The sequence below is a fragment of the Ursus arctos genome, unplaced genomic scaffold (assembly GCF_023065955.2).
Source record: "Ursus arctos isolate Adak ecotype North America unplaced genomic scaffold, UrsArc2.0 scaffold_21, whole genome shotgun sequence".
Classification (NCBI taxonomy): domain Eukaryota; kingdom Metazoa; phylum Chordata; class Mammalia; order Carnivora; family Ursidae; genus Ursus; species Ursus arctos.
Genome location: NW_026622886.1, coordinates 23,124,658 through 23,145,640, shown reverse-complemented (window position 1 = coordinate 23,145,640; position 20,983 = coordinate 23,124,658). Strand labels below are relative to the sequence as shown.

The window sequence follows — 20,983 nt, the reverse complement described above, 5'->3', positions numbered from 1 at the left end:
GTGACTAACATAACATACTAAAAAATTATTATTAAAAAAAGGGCAACTTAACATTTATTAATGGCCCACTAACCCCATCAAATACCTCCAGATAAAGCTCACAAACCGCCCCCCCTCTTACAGATGAGAAATTGAGGAGAACCCAATTACCTTGTTCAAGTACCTATGCAGATTCCATAAAGCTGGATTTGTTCTAGATATCTAATTAATCAAAATTCTCTATATCAGAAATGCACAGTCCAGAATACCGACTCAGAGAAAGCTGCTTTGTATTACATTATCTCACATTAGTCTCAAGGCATCCATCTCATTTTGTGATAGTAAAAAAATTAAGTGCCACTTTCATGTTTAAAAAAAGACAAAACTCTCCATCAATCTCAATGCCAAGAACATGGTAACAGCAATCTATTTTCCAAAGGACAAAGGTGTAGACACCCTGACCTAATGCTACATTTAGGTAAGAGTTAAGCCATAAATCAATGTATAAAACTTTGGCTTCCTTTTGACCAAAGGTTGGCAAACAGTACCCACCTGGCTATTTCATCATTTCTAAATAGGCTGCAGCTTCTGATTCTCTTATTCCATTGGTAGTATCCTCTACCACTCACCTAGTGATGCAAGGAGACTGACTGTCCCTCCTCTGTAAGACATCTAATTGTGGAGCTATTCTTTCCTCAAGAGCTCTCCTGGGGCCCCTTGGGTGAGTATGCCAGCCTAGGCCACTTTCAGGCTACTAAGTCCAAATGCCTACATGACACACATTTGGATGTTTCAGACACTTCAACAATGTCAAGAATAGTTATTTCCAAACCCAACAGATTCATTCCTATTGGTTCTGCCTCCATTTACTTTGAAATCATTCCCTCCTTTTCATCTTCCCTGCCACACTATATGTAGGGCTAAGACCTGGGATCACTGCAATCACCTCCTGGCTTCCCTGCTTTACTTCCTCTTTCTATTTCTTACACAGTACCCAAAACAGTAGTTTAACAACACAAATTGTTACTTCCCAGCCTGAATTTGTTTAATTACTTCCCACTGAGTTTTAGAATAAAATTCAGAACCCTTATTGTTTTGTAAGACCAAAGATAATCTTATCTGCTGCCCCTTCTTGTCCACACCATACTGGCCTCCTTTTTATCTTTGAAATAGCTAATACTTTCTCACCCTCAGCCTTCTCTCTGAATTTTTTGTTCCATTTGCCTGGAATATTCTCTTGTAACTGTTATATGGCTGGCTCCCTTTTAGCCATCAGATCTCAGCTCAAATGTCATATCCTTGGAGTTCTCCTAATATGGTCTAAGTTACCTAATTTCATCACCCTGAGCATATCCTTCATAGCCCTTTTCACGCTTGTAACTGTCGTATCTGGTATCACCCTCCCAACTCCCCCCATATGCCAGCCAGAATGTAAAGCCCCTGAGGGCAGGGACCAAGTCTTATTCCTTACAGAATATATTTTCACTTGGCATACTGTCCAAGTACCTATCATTTTGTCAGTTTGGTTGTCTTACTTCTCTAGAAGATAAGCTTCATGACGATTTTGTCTACTGCAGTATTTCCAGTTCCTTAAAAAAGTACCTGGTACCACACATTGGGTGTTGAATCAATTAGCTGATAGTCATTGAACAAAAGCTGCTTTTGCCTTTGTGCTTTTACTCATGTTGCTTCTTTGCTCAGAATGTGCTTACAACTGCCCCTTGAGGTCCAGCTAACATTGCATCCATTAAGACTCAGATCAGGTAATTAACCTCCCAGAAGTCTTACTTGACCCATTCAGTGGTTAACAGAGCATAGCAGTCTTTTAAGTACACATGTTTTAGACAAAGCCGGATTTGAACACACTAGTTTAGTTCTTTGGTCTAGAGCTAACCTCTATACATCTCGATTTTTTTTTTCATCTGTTAAGTGAGAGTAGTAAGTCGCAGAGGTGAACATTAAATGAAATAACAGATGAGGGCAGTTGGCATAGTAACCGGCACACAGTAAGAATTCAAAAAAAAGATGCTACTGCTTTAAACTAAGTTGGGGGCTCATGTTCTGTGCCCATATAACATCCTCTGGATCAATCTAACAACATACTAACATCCGGGGTTATATTTACATGTTTGTCCATTCCCACCCAAGAGTGACCTCTTTGAGGCCAGGGAATAGATTTCAAAAATCTTTAGGTCTATGGTATCCTAGTATAATGCCTGGCACATAGCAGTTGCTAAATAAACTTTAAAAATTTAAAGAAAACAACCAAAGTGTATAGATGCACACTGTTAAATATGGGAACAGGATGTTTAAATTCAAATTAAGTAAAATTTAAAAATTTCATTTTTCAGTTGTACTAGCCACGCTTAACAACTCAGTAGTCACACGTGGTGAGGAGCTACTGTGGTGAGCAACATACAGAAAACTTCTATCATCACAAGAAAGGTCTACTGAACAGTGCTGCTCTAGAGATCATGAAAATGAGTAACTTAATACACCTATTATTTAATATAAACATCAACTGAAAAATCCACCCAGCTCAAGGCACTGTGCTAGTTATGGTGCTATCAGGACACAAGATCCCAAAGAAAAGCGGCCTAATTAAAAACCACCAATAAATAGCATATACATCCCAAGCACGATTTTTTCACCTGTTTTAGATTCACCCAGGGGGGGAAAAACACAAAACCCACAGCCACCAAGAATGTTACTAGAAAGCTGGCTCCAGTCAGTGCCTGGATCCTGTAGGGTTAAGATTCTGCACATGCAGAGCACAGAACGTTTCACCACCTCAGGTCTCACAGGGTCTTCGATCCCCACAACAGCAATGCACGTAAGGCCGGTGACAATATCATTTTCATTATCCCACTCTGGTTCGGGCTCTCCTGCTGGGAAATCTCTGAATGCAAGACATATGGTTCTCAAGCCTTCTGATGCCATCGGTTCAATCACCGTTTTTACAATATCATCACGGTCCCTTGGTCTGAATACTTTTGCCTCACCATTAGCACTCAAGATTTTGAAACACCTAAAAGGAAATGTTGAATCCAAACATCAATAATTAACAAAAATAATGGGTAATGCCATTTAAGTGATCTGGAAGGGCTAGAAATCATGGGCTCTGACATCCGGAATTTAGTGAATTACATGCATCTCCACAGACCTAAATCACAGTGGCTTTTACCCTTCCCTTTACACAACAGTTCTAATTTTTCTGGTTCTCATTTGATACCTCTCCACTTTATCAGTTACTCTAGATATTCTCTAAACCTTCTCTTTCGGAAATGCAATGTTCTTAAATTTTCACAAAGAACCCCCAATGGCAGAGGAGAATAAACTACACACCTGTCCATTCTGGTACAGAATTAGGCATTAACTTTCACACAAAATTCTTCTTTTCAAGTAAAAAGTCAAGTGCAATCAACCCCTTACCTGAGATGCTGTTTCATCACCTATATATTGTTTTAACCATGAAAGAAAAAACGTAACTTCTTGTTAAAATTAGCATTCTACTGAAATGAGAGAGATAATGCCAAAATAGTTTTGTTTTCAGTGACACTAACTACAAAATTTTAATTATGTGGTAAATGAAAGTCACACTGTGTACTTCCCTATTTAAAGTTTACTTTTCATGACTCCTTTCTCTGCTCCTCTCCCTTGGTGAGGCCAGCTCCTCCTGCTTCTAGGCAGGTGATGGCCAAATCCACATCTCCTGTTTTGATGCCTTTCCCAAGCTCTCCATCACTGCTGAGGAGCTCCACTGGATGCTGCAGCAACGCCTGAGACCTACTGCGTGCAACTCTGAACGCTGCCCCCTTGGCCTCAGCGTCAGCATCAGCCCCAGTAATTTCAATGGCAATCTAACAATCTCACCTGAACACTTCCTTGTCCCACACCACCTGTACGGTATCAGCTCCTAGGTCCCACAGAGTGGTCCTCTTAACAGTCTCCTGCCTCTCCTTTCTGTTCCCCTGCTACTGCCTTCTCCTGGCTTACTTCAAGCCAGAGCTACTGTAACAGCTTTTTTAATTATTATGTCTCCAGTCCATCCTTTCTTTCCCTCCAACCCACCTTGCTTCCTGATGGAAGAATGATCTTCAATCACAGATTTGATCATTCTACTACCTGATGAAAAAAATACTCCAGTTACAGCCTCTGGCCCACTTAATTTTTCCTGCTTAGCCTAACGTGTAAGAACCCCTACAACAAAATGTAAATATTACTGTGGGACTATTATCTATCCGACTCCAAGCTCGATGTTTCACGTGCATCATTTTATTTCACTGTCGCAGAGTTCGTGGTCAAAAACCTTGATTGGTTTAATTCAAAAATCTTTCCTGTATCACCTATCTGCTATTCAGCAAGAGGTGGATGAGGCGGATTTCTAATCTTTCACACTGACATCAGATAAGCAAGTTTTCAATACAAGGAAGAAGGCTCTATGTGGCCTGTGTACCCCAAAGGCCCATTACTACCCAGCTAAGCTATGCAACTAGCTACCTCCCCGATAGGGCCCGTGAATTCCCATCTCCTTTCCTTTCATGTGGCTTCCTTCACCTTGATGTTCTTACTTTATACCAAAACCTATCTGAAGTGCCACATCTTTCATGTGACAATGATCTCATCTTAAAACTCTGTAACCATCTGTCATGTGCTGCCGTTTCAGTAATTTATTTATAGACCTGTCTCTTAAAGCTGTTAGAATATAATCTGTCAAGTGTTCATTAAGATAACACTGGATTATAATCTACATGTAAGCAAATTAAAAGTAAAAATACTTTAAATGTTAGAAATTCAAACGAGCTCTAATTCTCCAAGGCTGCTCTTAAATTGTGTTTTTAAATTCTCTACTGGAATTAAGGAAACCAAAATAATTTCAGCACCTATAATAACATAAACATTAGGGAAATTATACATAAGTGTGTAATGTCAAAATTGAAACTACCTGTCTGTAAGAGGACAGTAAAAGAGAAAGACGACCATTCAAAATGACAGGAGATATTTAAATACCACAATGCTGCAGCATAGACATAAAACCTCACTCTGATATAAAAGGAGAATTCTTAAGACCTAGTGTTAATGCTCTGCTAGTCTAAAAACTTATCTATAATTCATTCATCACATTTTTCGAGCTCACTATCTACAACGTAGTGTTGAAGATCTAGACTTGAGCTTTTCTTCCCAGGAGGCCTTTATTTTTCACGATCCTCTGTAACAACGGAATCAACATGTCTAAAAGCAAAGATCAAGGTTTACTTTATTAAGTCTACCAGATTGAATGTAATGGGCACATTTTCCCTACAGCAAAACACTTGAAATAAAAGCAGCGGAAGTACAAAAATGGCAGAATACCATGGGTAAATATCTAGATACCATTAAAATATACCGAAAAGCTCTGAGGTCCTATCAGATGCCTGATGTTCACAAAAAAGGAAATAGCAACAATAACAACATAGTAGGTATTCCGTAAAGCAACTATAGTGAGCAATTTATTCATCTAAGCATTTTACTCTTACTTTTTCAGAATTATCTCAGATGCACCCTTGCTGAATATTCGATAACTTCCATCTGAATTTTTCAGGACAGTACTCATGGATTTCCTAACAGAATTGAAGGTGTAGACTTTGTACAGTGCTTCTTCTGGTATTTCATTTCTAACATCCTGATAATCTCGTTTTAAATCCAAAAGAAGTCCCAACAAGGCACATTCAGTTTTATTACCAACATGACGAGGTAATCCACCCTCTTTCTCTGGTGGCTATAAGAGAAAAAGGTTTAGAAGCTAGTATCATCTTGTTTCTCTATGACAGTTTAACTTATACTGTAAAATAGAATGCGACATTCTAAAACAAAACTATATAGGAAACTTCTAGTAATATCAGCATTTCAAAGAAGGACACAAAAAGGTATGGTAGGAAGGATCTCTGGGGGCGAGAATGACATGGATTCCAATCTCAGCCCTGCCAGTTACTAGCTACGTGAATTTCTGGCAAGTTACCCCACCGCTGTGGTCCTTGGTTTCAGCATCTGGAAAACAGGTGCATTTATGACCCAAGAATTAAGTGAGATAAGGCATGTAAAGTTTAAAGTTGGTTCCTAACACATAGTGAGATTTAATAAATTTTAATTCCTTTCCTTTGCTCTTCCTGTTTTCACTGAACATTTATGTTAAGTTAATTCAAAATTAAATCTACTATACAAGTTTTTAAACTTAAAGGTGTATGTATTAAAATAAAGCACTGTTGCCTTAAATATATATAAAAGCTTTATTTCCTTCATCATATCTTCACAAATACCATCTTATATATAATTATCACTACAGTAATAAGGCCAGATGTGATCATCTTTACTTAACAATTGAAGAAAGTAAAGCTCAGACTTTCAGCTAGTAAAAGGCAAAGCTAGATCTAGAACCAGGATCCCATAACTTTTCAGTCTAATAATCCAATTCATGCATACTTTCACTAGACAACCTGTTAATATTAATTCTGTTCATGGTCTTCATCCATAAATCACTAGAACACATACCAATTCCAGCAATTCTATACTTTATGTTGCAAATAAGACTTTTAACTTACAAAGTTAAAAATATTTTATTCTAAGGCAGCACAAAGTCTAGAATTACTTTACTGAGTTAGTTTCAAAAGGTCTAAGGATGACCTCATTGGTAGGATCTACTGAGAAACCAAACAGAGCATATAGCAAGCATATATAAGAACACATTCATTTAAGTTGAAATGTGGCTTCAAAATTTTCTCTAGAAAATGGAGAGTTGACTTTCTACAGTAAGATAGCCTGGTCTTTCACAAAATAAGCTTAATAAGAATTTAAAATTAAGAACTTGTTATAAGGCTTGAGAGTTTCTAAACATGGGAAATTCAAAATATAGGAGGAGGAAAATGCAAGTCAACAAGGTATTAGTTGATCAACAGGTCGTACTTGTTGACACAAATTGTATTAAAGAAACTTACATACATTATCTAACTATATGACTTTTAAAAACTTAACACATCCAGTTCTCCAATTTACATATAATAAAGGTAGGTCTGAAGAGCTATGTATAGTCTATCATTACACATGTAAAAATTAACTTTCATATATAAATTAATTATTAAAGAAACCTTACCAATATTTTTGATGTATAAGCACAATTCACAGAAATTCCTGTTACAAGATAGGATAAAATATTTGGTGGAATAGCTTCTGGTTCAGGAATCTTTTTATAGTGTTTTTCATTTATGTAAGCTTGAACCACCGTCATTCTGTTCATTGTCAATGTCCCTGTTTTATCTGAACAAATAGCTGTAGCGTTTCCCATGGTTTCACAAGCGTCCAGATGCCTTACTAAGTTATTATCTTTCATCATTTTCTATGGTGCAAAAAAAAAAAAACAAAACAAAAACCAAGTAGTTAAACTACGTACAAAACCAATCACCTCATTATATAAAATTGTAAGTGCTTTAAATTAAGAATTAAACTCCCAACTATATACAGATACATAGTATAAAGCACCAATTTAATACTGGAAGAATTTTAGTATATTTGAACCTATTTGAATAAGCGAAAGAACATACTAGCTTTCTGTGGTTACATTTTTTTTTTTTTTTACCAATGCATCACATAACCCAGTAAATGAACAGAGATACCTGCACTCATCTGCAAATCATGTTGACTATATGCCTCCAACAGACTCCGTAAGTGTCTTCAAATTATATAAGAGCAATGACAATCTGTATTCTAAGTACAGAGGAACTGACAGCATTGTAAAAGTATATGACATTTAAGGATTAAGTCTCCTTATAAAGTGGAAAACAAATCACCAAGGAAAAAGTAGCTTTTATCAGTGAAAATACAGAGCTTGTGGGCATACAGTTGTCTGATTTTTTTTTTTTTTTTGACTGATAAACAGATAACGTACCAAAACCAGAATGGGTCATTTTTATCTTTTCCACATGCTGGTACACCTGGCATTCTCATCCTTAGGATAATCTCTTTCTCTTAATTACAAGAACGAAAACAGTTTCTTAAAAACAAAGAGTTTTCACAATAGCCCCAAAAGGCATTTGAGTTAAAATGCTTGATAAATCAAAAAAGTTGAATGGGTTAAAAACTACACAGAGCTTTTTTATAAAGTGTTCTGTGACTACTAATATGAAAATTACTGCAAAAATTGGTTCCTTGAAGAAATAAATATGAGGAAGAGGTTACCCACCAACTTACTTGCAATTTGCACGAATATTGAAGATTAAAAGAATGAAGTTCTACAGTGAAAAAAAAAGGTGCTCAATTTCGCAAAGTACTAGAAAAGGATCCGAAAGACTATACACCTCCATGAAAAAGAACAGTAACTGGTAACATCTGGCCAAAACATTTAATAAAAGCTTAAAGAACAGTAGTTAAAATGCTCTTAATCATTTTCCATTAACGTAAATTAATTCTGCCTCTATCTTTTTGATCAACTGAAAAATTAATGTTACTGATGACTATTCAAGATGAACTGACAGTATTGATAAAATGATCAGTGTCTAAAACTTGTTTACCCCAATTATTTCTAATTATTTCAAAACATAAAAAAAAGACAGGTGATTACACTGTATTTCATCACACTGAAACATTCACCATTAGAAATGAAAGATGTTAAATGCCTGAAAAGAAAATACACTCAAACAGCAATCAAAAAATATTCTTATCATGATAGGTTAATTGTAAAATCCGTTGGAATACTGAGGATCAGAAGGCTCCAGCAGGAAGTATGACTATATTGCTCACCACCATCAGCAATACTACTTAAGAACAGCTAATTTACTTAACACCAGAAAACTGACAAGAGCCACACTCTTGCCATTAAGTACAATTTTATCTGCAAAGCCATTTTTGAAAGATCAAAACCGCCCAAGCTAAACCTTTTTAAAAATCCAATTCGCCTTTTCCATATAACGTATAAAATTAATTAAAGTAAATTAATAATCTTCAACCAGATTACAACTTTAGGTAAACAGTAGTGAGCAAAGGCATCGAAGCTCATTTTTAGCATTCTACTCCAAAACCGGGAACTGAGCTACTTACAGGTGACACTGGAAAAGACTGAGTAGAGTAAGAGCAGATGACTCACAGGAAGGAGGGAGTGGGCCCTGGATTAGGTGACAAGCTACAGGGGGCCTGGTGAGGCTGGACCAGAAGAGCACCGAGAGGTCAGCAGGGCCACACTGGCCGCGCCCTGCAGACCATGGGGAGCTTGGATTTTTTCTGAGTGTGATGAGAGGCCACTGGTGTTTTACACAAGGAAATAAGACAGCCAGATTCTATTTCAGGAACAGGAGTCTGCCCACTGTATGGAAGCTCGGCTGTGCTGCCATGAGGGTAGAAAAGTGGAAACAAGGAGGCCCGAGAAGACTGCACTTGAGAGAAGCCTCTCTGCGGTCTTCCCACGGGTCAATGACAAACGTTCCTGCTTTAATTTAACAGATGGGGAAAATGGAGGTGATGTGACTTGTCACCTAATGACCATACAACAAAACTTCAGCCAGAACTTTGCCTGGCGGGGCTGTGCTTGGTTTTGTGTCAAGGCTGCCCCGTGAAAGGTATACGTCTTGACGTACAGAGACCTGCAACTTTGAGGGGGGTGGGTGTGGGAAGAGGAGGAGGAAACCTGTGACAGCATTTCTAAAGGAAACTAGGAATTTCTGGAAAAAACTCCTACTTTTAGAACCAGAAAGAAAAGAGTAAAACCACGGGTGTGAATTTTCTCCACCAACGAAAGCTTTACACTTTGTACATCGGTTTGACCCTTTCCCGCTTACCTTGACTGAGTAAGCCAGGGAGATCGTGACGGCAAGGGGAAGACCCTCTGGTACGGCAACCACCAGAACCGTGACTCCAATGATGAAGAACTTCACAAAATATTGTATGTAAATCGGGGTGCACTCCGCAAGCCACGGTCTCTTCTGAACCCAGAATGTATCAATGACAAAATACAATACTAGAATGATAACTGTGATGGCAGACATCAACAAACCTTTCCGTATATAAAAAAAAAGAAAAAATGTCATTACTTCAGTAGTCCAGACACTACCCACTGTCAGTTACATATTAGCCACCGAAGAAGTTACCACTGGTTTGAGAATACTTACTTTCATTTTTAATTTCTCTGAGAAACTGTTACCTTTTTTTTTTTTTTTTTGCACCTAGCTCATCATTTGGCATTGTCACATTTAACTTCTGCTTCCGAGTATAGCCCTGTACCCAGGAGAACTGGTAGAAAAGTGTTTATGATTCTTTCCTAGACTTAATTGTATCTTCAGCCTTCTACTAAAACTAAGACAAAATAACAGGCAACGACAAGGAAATACGAGAAGCTTAGAATAAGTGGGTACTTTATACGTTGGCAACTGCTTACTGCTGAAAGAGAAGCTGGTAAAAATCTGATCAATGGGGAGACTTGGAATTAAATACTCAAGCCTATGTTTTTTATTAAAAAAATAATTCTCTCAATTGTTATTTTTTTCATCTTTCCTTAGTGCTTCCTGTTTTACAAACCATTTACCTATTCTGTCGACTAGTCAGCCTTTTACAAATGAGTATTGAAAAATAAGACGAATCCACATGTCTGCACCTAGTAATCTAACCATCTTAAATCCACCCCTTCCCCAACACGGAGGCAGTATTACCCTCCGGCTACATATTACAAAAAGCAAATAAGTTTATCCAATAGCAAATAAACTTATTCAGAACAGAAGCAAAAACCTCACTTTTTCCAACATACTCCTAAGAAGTAGAATTACATAATTTAAGTGATTTTAACAGTATATGCTGATTCACCCATGTGTTCTTTCACACAGATGATACTGCTGGAGGGCACGCTCTTTTTAGCTAAGACCTCTGCTTCTTTTCTCCACGCTGAAGTGGTTGCATTAACAGGTGTTTTCTAGTGAGAAGAGCAACTTAGTAACTTCCGCTCACCAGGACGGTGCTCCAACTGATCCATTCAATTCAAGTAAACTGTAAGTTTTAGAAAAACATATACCTAATTTTCTTCAGAGTCAGTAAAAAGATGAGCAAAATGTGTGGTGAAATTTTTATATTAAAATATAGCTGGGGGGGGGTGCCTGGGTGGCTTAGTTGATTAAGTGCCCGGCTCTTGATTTCAGCTCCAGTCCTGATCTCAGCGTCCGGAAATGGAGCCCAGGGCAGGCTCTGCACTCAGCAGGGAGTCCGCTCAGGGATTCCCTCCCTCCTCCACGTCCTCTGCCCCTCCCCCTCACTTGCACGCACTCTCTCTCTCCTTCTCTCTCTCCCTAAAATAAATAAATCTTTCAAAAAAATAAAATAAAATAAAATATAGTTGGGTAATCTGCTCTGAGTAACCACACTGCTGGCACTCTCTCTACTGCTCCCAGAAATCCTGAGAAATTCAGAGATGAGAGTATGGGCTTGTGAACTGGGCGGTCTTTTTTTTTTTTTTTTTTTTTTTTAAGATTTTATTTATTTATTTGACAGAGACAGAGATAGCCAGCGAGAGAGGGAACACAAGCAGGGGGAGTGGGAGAGGAAGAAGCAGGCTCATAGCGGAAGAGCCTGATGTGGGGCTCGATCCCATAACGCCGGGATCACGCCCTGAGCTGAAGGCAGACACTTAACCGCTGTGCCACCCAAGCGCCCCCCCTGAACTGGGCAGTCTTTAGCACCAATTCTAACCTGACCACTTACTAGCTAGTTCCTTCCATGTACAATGGGGATAAGAGCCCCTAAGCTGCAACGATATCATGAGGATCTGCAATAACTCAAAGACCTGGTATACTGTGGATAAAACTGAAAATATTTTTAAACCCCCTTCCACTCACAAAGCAACAATTTGCAGCCTTAAGTGGGTCAAAGGCCATTTCAAGCAGAAGATTAGCATATTTTAAAAGCAAAACACCTTACTTTCTTCTGTATGTCATACCTGCTTTGCCAATTTGAACAGCCAGCTTTGTGAGTTTCCCTTGTAAGACAGATTTTTCCTTTTTTGGCAAATTTGCTTTCTTTTTGTCTTTTTCATCACCATCTCCACCGTCTTCACTCTTCAAAGGCTGCATTTCCATGGCTGCACCATCCTGGGCTTTTGCTACATATAAGAGCAAATAAAACCTCACTACATTTTTAAAGGCACACAAAACTATTAGTATTTTGAAACGGTTTTTGACACAAATCAGTTTCTTATAGAAACTAGAAAAGATTTAAACACTCAGCTTTGTGTGAGCACTGGTCTATGTCTAGCCAAAGAATAAGACAATAGTGACACTAGGTTGTGAATCTTTGTACCAGATTTGAGAATGTTGTGCCAGGTAATAGGGATGAGGCAGAAGAAACACGGGATCTTAAACTAAGAACTAAATACCAAATCATTTCTCTCCCCCCATGTTGTGTGTGATAATATCCATTTCCAAACACTATAAATTCCTCCCGCATGTGACCATAATGTAGTCCATTATGTGTAAACCATACATATAGAAAAATGTACATATGTTTACAGACCTAAATAAATGCAAAAAACCACTTAAAGTGTATATTGTGTCTTACACATTTTTCCTAGCAATAATATAGTAACCAGTGTTAAAAAACGTGACGTGCTTAAGCTGAAAGTTACCTATCTGGATTTTTCTTAGCTTACTAGCACAAATCGTAGTTCAAATCTTATTGCCATTGTAAAGGCAGCATGACTAAGGCACTGGCAGGAAGAGAGGCTAACCCAAGTTAACATAAACTGTTGATTTCCCCTGCTACATGTATCCTACTTTTGGATGAATACAGTACATAGGAGATATATTTTTGGATATAATGAAAACAAGCTAACTGTACGTTTATCCTTGTGAACTTACCTTTGTTGCGATTCTCAATAGCTCCATCTTGTTTCTTATCTGTAGGAACAAAATAGGAATTAAAGCTTTCCAAAAGAAACAGACGGCCATGCTAAATCATGCAGACGTAGCTCACATTTCTGTAACAGAACTGTTCCACAATGGTGTGTGCCTGTGTAGATGAGAAAGCATCTGGCCTGTAACGACCTGCTGGGTCAATCATTCCCTAGGTCTTCACCAGGGGCAATACTCCAAAATAATCTGGGGCGTCTATACTTATTTGATTTCTCCATAAGACTTTACTCTTTTATATGCTGTAATGAGCCCAAATATGGTACAAGAGGTTCTCAAACTAAATACACATGTAATTCTAAGAAAGGAGAAAGGGGCAGGGGTAGGGAGGGGGGGAGAAATGTCATAAAAACAACAGGCACACAGGAGAGCTGTGTTGGGAAGGAGCAAAACCCACGTAGAGAAGACAGGAGGCGAGTGACTAAAATTAGAATTAGAATGGGCCAGTAGGACTACCAGTTAAGATAACTCACCAAATTAGTTTCAATTTGGAGAAAACAAAGATGAGAATGTCTAAAGCAATAAAGTAATCAAGGAGGGACTAAGTCTATTGTTTGGAGCAGGCAGTATAATTCTGCAAATGAGAAAGCGGGGGCAGAGCCATACAGCAAATTTTTCTTCCACCTTCTCTATCTAGAAGACCTATCTTCAAACTGGGAAACGTGGAACAGAGTCAAGAAGGAACAGATGCTCAAGACAGATGAGGAGAGAGTAAAAAGAGTATCTAGCTACTTTCAACAGGCTCTGAGTTCAGAGGCATCAGACAGCTACATTCTAGGCTAGGAAGGAAATGAGAAAGATTACCCTGAACTGCTTCTGGGTAACGGCCAAAGCAGTCAAGGGAATGAGAGAAGGGCTGAAATCCACAGATGGAAAAATGCCCCATTCTACAAAGAAAAAACAAACAAACAAAAAACAAAACAAAAACATAACCCCGGAATAAAAAATGAGAGACAATGAGCTAGATGTTCATTCCGGGGAATATTTTTGACTGGAATAATAAAAACAGAGGTATAAGGTTTTAGAAAAAACAGTGCTTGTTAGAAAAGACACTGTGGGGTCAACAAGAATAAAGTCATGATGCAAACTTCCCTTCCTTTTTACATAGGGTCCACTGACCTTGGACTCCTATAAATTAGAATGCAGCACAGTGTATGGTTAAGACCATAGACTCTTGAGTCAGACAAGCAGGTCTGATCTGCCACTTACTAGATCTTTGACCTGGAGCAAATATATAATCTCCATAAGCCTCAAGTTACTCATCTTTATGTCCTAAGATTTTAAGGATTAAGGGGCTAATTCACCTAGCATTCAATAAGGGCATCATTATTATTGGTTTTCAAACTGCCTTCCACTCCACCTTAAGAAACCTAAGAAAGCATGGGGAGGGAGGAGGACAGGGACAGGAGAACTTAGAATGGGGGTCTTGCTACCTTCACTTACAGTCAGAACTTTTCAAGTATGTTTTTGGTTGAACTAAAACAACTGAAGACAAAACCCCAAAAATAAAACAACCAAATATTAAAAACATGGTGGTTGTTACAGCAAACCAAGATTTTAGCAAGGTTTTTATTTTAGAAGATCTCAAAATACTTACAGGTAAGAGAGAAATACAGGCTTACTCTCCTAAGTAAAATTAGGTAAATCCAAGCGGTTAAACCACAGTAAACTACTGTCACCCTAAAAAGAAAGAACTGCGGAGCGGCAAACCCCAGCGAGAGAAAAGGGTGGTACAGCGGATACTGAGAAACAGGGTGGAGAGGGCTTTTTTAAAAAGTAACATGCTTCCAGCTAAGTAATTCTGAGCTGTCTCCCTACCTATGACAGTTTCTGGTAAGATCCTTGTGGATAAACTACGGTCAGCAATTTTTGCTGAGGATAGATCACTTCTAGGGACAGCAGATACAATGGGTCAAGATCAAATTTCTAAAATCTTGATATTGAATACTCTGGGCTAAATGTAATAGACAGAATAGCTGTCAACGGAAAGTCTTCATCTTATGTCCAGAAACCAACTACTTAAGTACAGACTGGGAAATGTGACTAGTAGAAAACCTGAAGGAGATGGAAAGCTCAATGAGACCAAAATGTAGACCAAAGTGTGAAATGCTGAACAAAGAAAGCTACGACTGGAGCAGCAGAAGAGATAAGCAAACAGGAAGTGAGAGTTTCATTCACTTTGCTGGCCAGATAACGGAAGGATGCTAAAACTAAAGAATTAACAGAGTAAGTAAAGCCACTGCAAGCGCTCAAGTAGATGCTGGATTTGGCTACAGTGGACTGTGACCTCCACAAAAACTGGGAAATGGAAGGGACTCCATTAATTTCACCACCTGAAAGTACCATACTGAGTAACTTTCTGTAGAACGTTTCATATCAGAACCTCATAAAAGAAGTGCATTTTTCTGTGTCAGTTCTTTTAACCAGGTGCCAAATTTGCAAATGCCAATTCTCACAGACAGTTGCTGATCTTACTTTTCTTTTCCTTTTTCTTTTCATCTTTCTTTTCTTCCTCTTCACCTCCAGCTCCAAGTAAGGTAAAAATAATTCCAGTTTGAGAATTAACACCTACAGCAGTAACGACCATTCTTCCGGAGCCTTCCATTACATGGGTACCTACAACAGAAAATATGTTTTTTAAAATTGTTATGGCTTTTTCCTCCTACCTTCAAATTTCAATCTTCAGCCATATTGTCTTTAATATCCAGTACTTAATAAGACAAATTCAGTAAGACATTAAATAACCTAAATTCTTATCCTTAAGGTTTTAATTCTGTAATCTATCTCATCTGAATTCAAAGCTCACTCCACTACTCATTTATCATGTGATATTGGGCAAATTATAACATCTCAATTCCTCACCCATAAAATGAGGATAACAGTACCTACCCTTAATAAAAACAATGAGACTCAAATAAAGGTACAAATGTAAAGTGCCTTTGCACACTGCCTGGAATTTGTGGGGGTTCGAGGAATGCACATTAATTTTAATTAAAAAATTACTATCATGACCATTTATTGACATTTCTGAGAAACACATGGCTTAAAAAAAAAGAAATGTGCTTTATAACCAAAAGGATTCCACAGCAACAAACGCCCCACTTACCACACCCAAACCCAAATTTCTACCTCACCCAGGGTTCATCCCAGCCGGCCTAGATTACTGCGACGCCTCCTAGCCAGTCTCTCTTTCCAGTTTGTCCTTCCTAAAATGTGAATTTTCTCACAAGTGCCTCATGGCTCAAAAACCTCTGATTCTCTGCTCCTGCCGCCTTGGATCAAGTCTAACATCTTCACCTCGAGATCAACCAACCCTTCACACTTTTCGTCCACTACCCCAACATAATATTCCATGACAGAAAGCTATGGAACAGAAATGGGAACGCTCATTGTATTCTGACTGTCCCTTACAACAATCGTGCAAGTTGGTAGGCATTATTTTTTCTTATTTTCTAAAAATATGCCCAAGGTTACACAACAATTAAGTGGCAAGACGAAGACTCAATCCAGCTTGGTCAGGGGACAAGGGGCATATTTTTCTTTAAATACAAAGTCAGTAAGTTTGCTGACTGTTCTCCAACTTGTACATACGTATCTCTGCACCTTTCCTGATTAAAAGGCTTCCCATCTCTCTACTGTAATATTTTTGTGAATTTTAAGTGGCTTTCAAAAGCAACTCTTTTTTTCTGAACTCTCAATAAAATCTTCTTTACAGTTATCATGTTTATTCAATCTCTTAGTTTACAACCATATGGGGGACACGTTCTGTTGCCCCTACCATCTTATATACCAAGTCAATGCACAAAGGTTAGGTGCTAAATAAAATCATAAAGCATCTGTACTTATTCCAGTAGTTAAAAGCTTATATTTGTCTACTAATTACTGGGGAACTTATCCAATGTGAATATTTGAGGCCTTTAATTTTCTTGCTTTTATTCTTCATTTTGTTGTTGTTGTTGTAAGTAGGCCCTGGCCCCAGCATGGAGCCCAACGCGGAGCTTGAACTCATGACCCTGAGATCAAGACCTAAGCTGAGATCAAGAGACGGATGCTTAACCAAATGAACTACCCAGCTGCCCCTGATTTTCTTGCTTTTAAAAAATCTATATTCTGAATATTTCACTAATTGTTAGCTTCTCTGTCAGTGAAAAAGCAAAGAAAACAAGAAATGAAATTCAGGAGAGTGAAACAGTCTTTACTGAGCAACTTCTACAGATAAAAGGCAATTTCTTTAATGATTCTGGCTTTTGGTAAATTCCAATTTTTTTTATGTTCTATTCCTCCCCACCACAGGTAATCAGATGCTGGCGGTTAATGTGCTCAGGCAAACCAAACAGTTTTTGTTCTGGTCACATCCCCACTGCTAACTGAATAACTGCTTTTAAAAATCTAAATTTAAAAAGCCAAGAACAGCAGTGAGAGATGGCATCATGAGAATACATTTAAAAATAAATGCATTTTATGTTTTTTAGTACATTTTTGGAATAGGGAAATAAATGCAGAAAAACTTTCCCACCCACATTACGATAAGGGACACTGCAAAGTTATTTCAGTCTTTTCTTAACCATGGAAAATTTAGAGTTCTTGCGGTACACTTGGTGTGTTAGGGACCTGAGTCTACATAAAGCTTACTAGCAATCTCTGTTAAAATAGAAAAGGACCAAAGTTCAGTGAAAGGACATCAACCTGAAGAGCGAAGCACTAGGTAAAGCAGCTAGATGTACGCAGGAGTCCATGCAGCATACACGGCAAAGAGGCAAGAGAATACCACCTCAGTCGGCCAAATATCGTGGCCCAGACAGTCTGTGGTGGTTAAGGTATGATTAGACTCCTTCCCCTCCTCAGAAAGACTACAGATTTTATCCGGTTAACAATTACGGTTTCTCAGAAGTATGGCAAGGAATAAGTAAAGTTAAGTATACGTTGTACTTAAACATATCATACTTCTTTATCTAACATATGTCTATTTGGAATGAATTACAAGTACATCCATGTAAAGAAAAAACCAAACAGGATGTTCTTGGTAGTGTAGAATTTTGAAGGTGTATAGATCCCAAGATTTTTCTGAAGAACTAAGTCTGTATTATTTTTGGGACCTCCACCCTTTAATAATGGTGTTTATAAATGCATACATACGTAATTACTCTGATCTTTAGTGGTGCGATGTTTTGCAAGCAGCTTTTTAGCCACACATTTGCAAATCTTAAAAAGGTAATAGTTACACTGAAGTATATGCCCGGAAGTTGTGACTCTCAACTGACTTGTCACACGTTTGACTTTGGTTTCAGTAAAACCATATTCAATCAGTTAAAATATAAAGTTCACAGAGAAGAACTGAACAATTAAAACCACCAAGTTATTACATAGTTAAATCAGCAGAAATGTCCTTACAATGTGTAAAATGTTAGCATTCCATTACCATCTGAAAATGCTAACAGAAGACGAACAGGCAACATTATGCTTGCTCCAAGCTCTGGTATAATTCAGTCTAACAAACATATGTAAACAATGGTCTTAGAGGCAATTTTGTAAATTCTATAAAGAATACTAGAAAATTAAGAGTAAAAACCTGGAACTCAAACATGAAAGAACTGGCATGCTTTTGGAGTCAAGTTGTGGTACTCTGGCTTCGTCTCATTCAGCATTTTAGAAGGCCGCGTGTAAACTTTCCCATCATCCCTTCCCTTTTATTTCCAATTAACCTCAGGTCAAGCTACCCCAGTTATTGTTACAAGAGCCTCCCAGGTAGACAGCCAGCTCCCCATGTCCAACAGTCCCCTCACCCGAACAAATCCTGCTCTTCATTCTCAGAACATGTCTCACCTGTGCGCAAATCCAATCCTCCCTAGCAGATGTGGTGCCAGTGCTAGGCCTCCCGCTGATTAGTCATGTAATCTTTGATAAATAATTTAGGTCCCAGATTTATTCCTCAGCAGTTAAATGAGGGAGTTGGATTAGATCAATTTTAAGGATTCTATCAGTTCTTAAAAAAAAACACAACAAAACCCAAAAACCTATCCTTGGTACTTCATCATAGAGAATCATTCTTTAATTTTATACATCAACAGGCCTTAAGAATAAACGTAAGACAGAAAAATAGAAAAGTAGCAATCATTAGGCATATATTTTGGTTTTACCATTACACTAACACTGACTCTCAAAAAAAATTTTTTTTTTTTTTTTTTTTTTGACTGAGGCTCCTCATTTGTAAAATAGGGCTCTGGATTCAAAGATCTCTAGTCTCTCTGCCAACTTAAAAAAAAAAAAAAAGTCCCTAAGGATTGTAAGGGTAGAAGCTAACATAAAATACAGAATCCTTCACACTGTAGGCTCTTAGGGAAACTGTGTTTGCTGACCACGGTATACAGTCGTGGAAGAGAAAAGAGTGCAAAGATAAGAAAGAAGTTCATACCTGATAGCAGTAAGGGATCCTTATCTAACGACTTCTTAACATGATCAGATTCACCAGTCAATGAGCTTTCATCAATTTTAAGATCATTGCCTTGAATCAGAATGCCATCAGCTGGAAGAAGATCACCTAAAACAGAAAGCAATGGTACGCTCAACGGTAACCACAATGACCGTAACTCTGCCTCTGGCCCAAGAGGTATTGCTCCTTTCTACTTACCGTATTTCACCTGAGCAATATCTCCAACGGTGATGTCAGCTACAGGTATCTGAATGACCTGACCGCCCCTGATGACTGTGAACTTCTGTTCTTGTTCAATTCGACTCTGCAAACCTCGAAACTGTTTCTCTTTACTCCAGTCATTGAAAGCTGTTACTAATACCACACACACTACTGACAACAGGATGGCAGCGCCTTCAATCCAACCGGTTTCACCTTCACCTTCTTCCTCTCCAACAGAAACTTCTCCACAAACTACATGGAAAGAAAGAAAATGCTTATCCAAAAAAAAAAAAAAAAAGATTCTGAATTGATGACAATGGACATTCGATAAGTTAATTATGATGTTTACATACCTTGTTAATTTTAGTCTAAATACCTTCCTGAATGCAAAGCATTCCGCAATGGGAAGAATGCTTACTAGGTCAAGTTCCCTGCCACTGAAGATTCGCACCCTCAGGACAGGGAGGCAGTCTAGGGTTCTAGTTAAGAGTAAGGACACTAGAGAAGACAGCACAGCCTCCAGGCAAGTTACTTGTTTTTGAGACTCCGTTTCTTAATCTGCCAAATTAGGATAACATCACCTAGTCCACCAGAGTTGTGAGGATTAAATGAGAGAACACTGTAACATAGGCAGAGCAGTGGCTGAGAATTCCTTTGCATTTGACCAATGGTTAATGCTATTATTACATATATTAGACAAGATATACATGAAAACTTAAATGCTATGTGCTACCCATGAATCATGAATTTACTGTATCAATTTTACAGGAGTACAAGCAAAACTTGGTTTCCATAACATGAAGAGGTAAGCCAAGTGCTACTCATTAATCCAACTATTGGGGCACCTGCTCCAGGTGCCAGACACTACTTTAGGAGCTGGGGATATAGCAGTAAATAAGACACACAAGCTCTCTCTTCGCATGAAACCCATACTCAGATTGGTAGGTGCAGATGGTGTATGAAGGATTCAGATAATAAAACAAATAATTAATTTCAGATATAGTAAATGGCATAAAGAATATAAAGAATGGTGATGTGCTATCAAGTGAAGAAAGGGCTGACTGCCGTTTGTGTGAATACAGAAGGCCCCGCTGAGGTGTCCATGACACTTAGGCCAGCAGCCAAATGATAAAAAGGGAACTAGCCATACAGTGGCTTTAGAGCATTCCAGGGAAAGATTAACATCAGGACAAAGGCTCTATGGCACAGGAAAGTTATAAAAGAATGAGGGAGGAAAGAACCCCAAAAGCTCAAAATTGAAGGTCAACAATATTGAAGAAAAAACAACGAAACAGTACTGTTTAGACTTTGGGCTATAATCTATTTGTGAGCCTAAAATCAATTCCGTGGCTCATGACCAGCATTTTAGAAAAACGAAACACAACAAAATAAAAAGGATATACACAGAGTAAAAGTAAACATTGTTTCTTAAAAGTTTACTTTGGTTATTTATAAATTCACATGA

The 20,983-nt window shown here is 38.2% G+C and overlaps 1 protein-coding gene across 9 annotated transcripts in view; it reads right to left on the bottom strand.

Moving 5' to 3' along the window:
- ATP2B1 (ATPase plasma membrane Ca2+ transporting 1) overlaps window positions 1–20,983 on the bottom strand; it is a 125,358-nt gene that overhangs the window by 25,704 nt on the left and 78,671 nt on the right. For all 9 annotated transcript variants that reach the window (XM_048217792.2, XM_044384543.3, XM_026499917.4 and 6 more), the window contains 9 exons: window positions 19,516–19,770; window positions 19,300–19,425; window positions 15,363–15,503; window positions 12,837–12,875; window positions 11,921–12,082; window positions 9,780–9,994; window positions 7,106–7,348; window positions 5,496–5,737; window positions 2,770–3,007 (listed from right to left, as the gene is read on the bottom strand). In XM_048217792.2, the coding sequence (XP_048073749.1) occupies window positions 2,770–3,007; window positions 5,496–5,737; window positions 7,106–7,348; window positions 9,780–9,994; window positions 11,921–12,082; window positions 12,837–12,875; window positions 15,363–15,503; window positions 19,300–19,425; window positions 19,516–19,770 (1,661 nt within the window). The remainder of the gene's footprint in view (window positions 1–2,769; window positions 3,008–5,495; window positions 5,738–7,105; window positions 7,349–9,779; window positions 9,995–11,920; window positions 12,083–12,836; window positions 12,876–15,362; window positions 15,504–19,299; window positions 19,426–19,515; window positions 19,771–20,983) is intronic.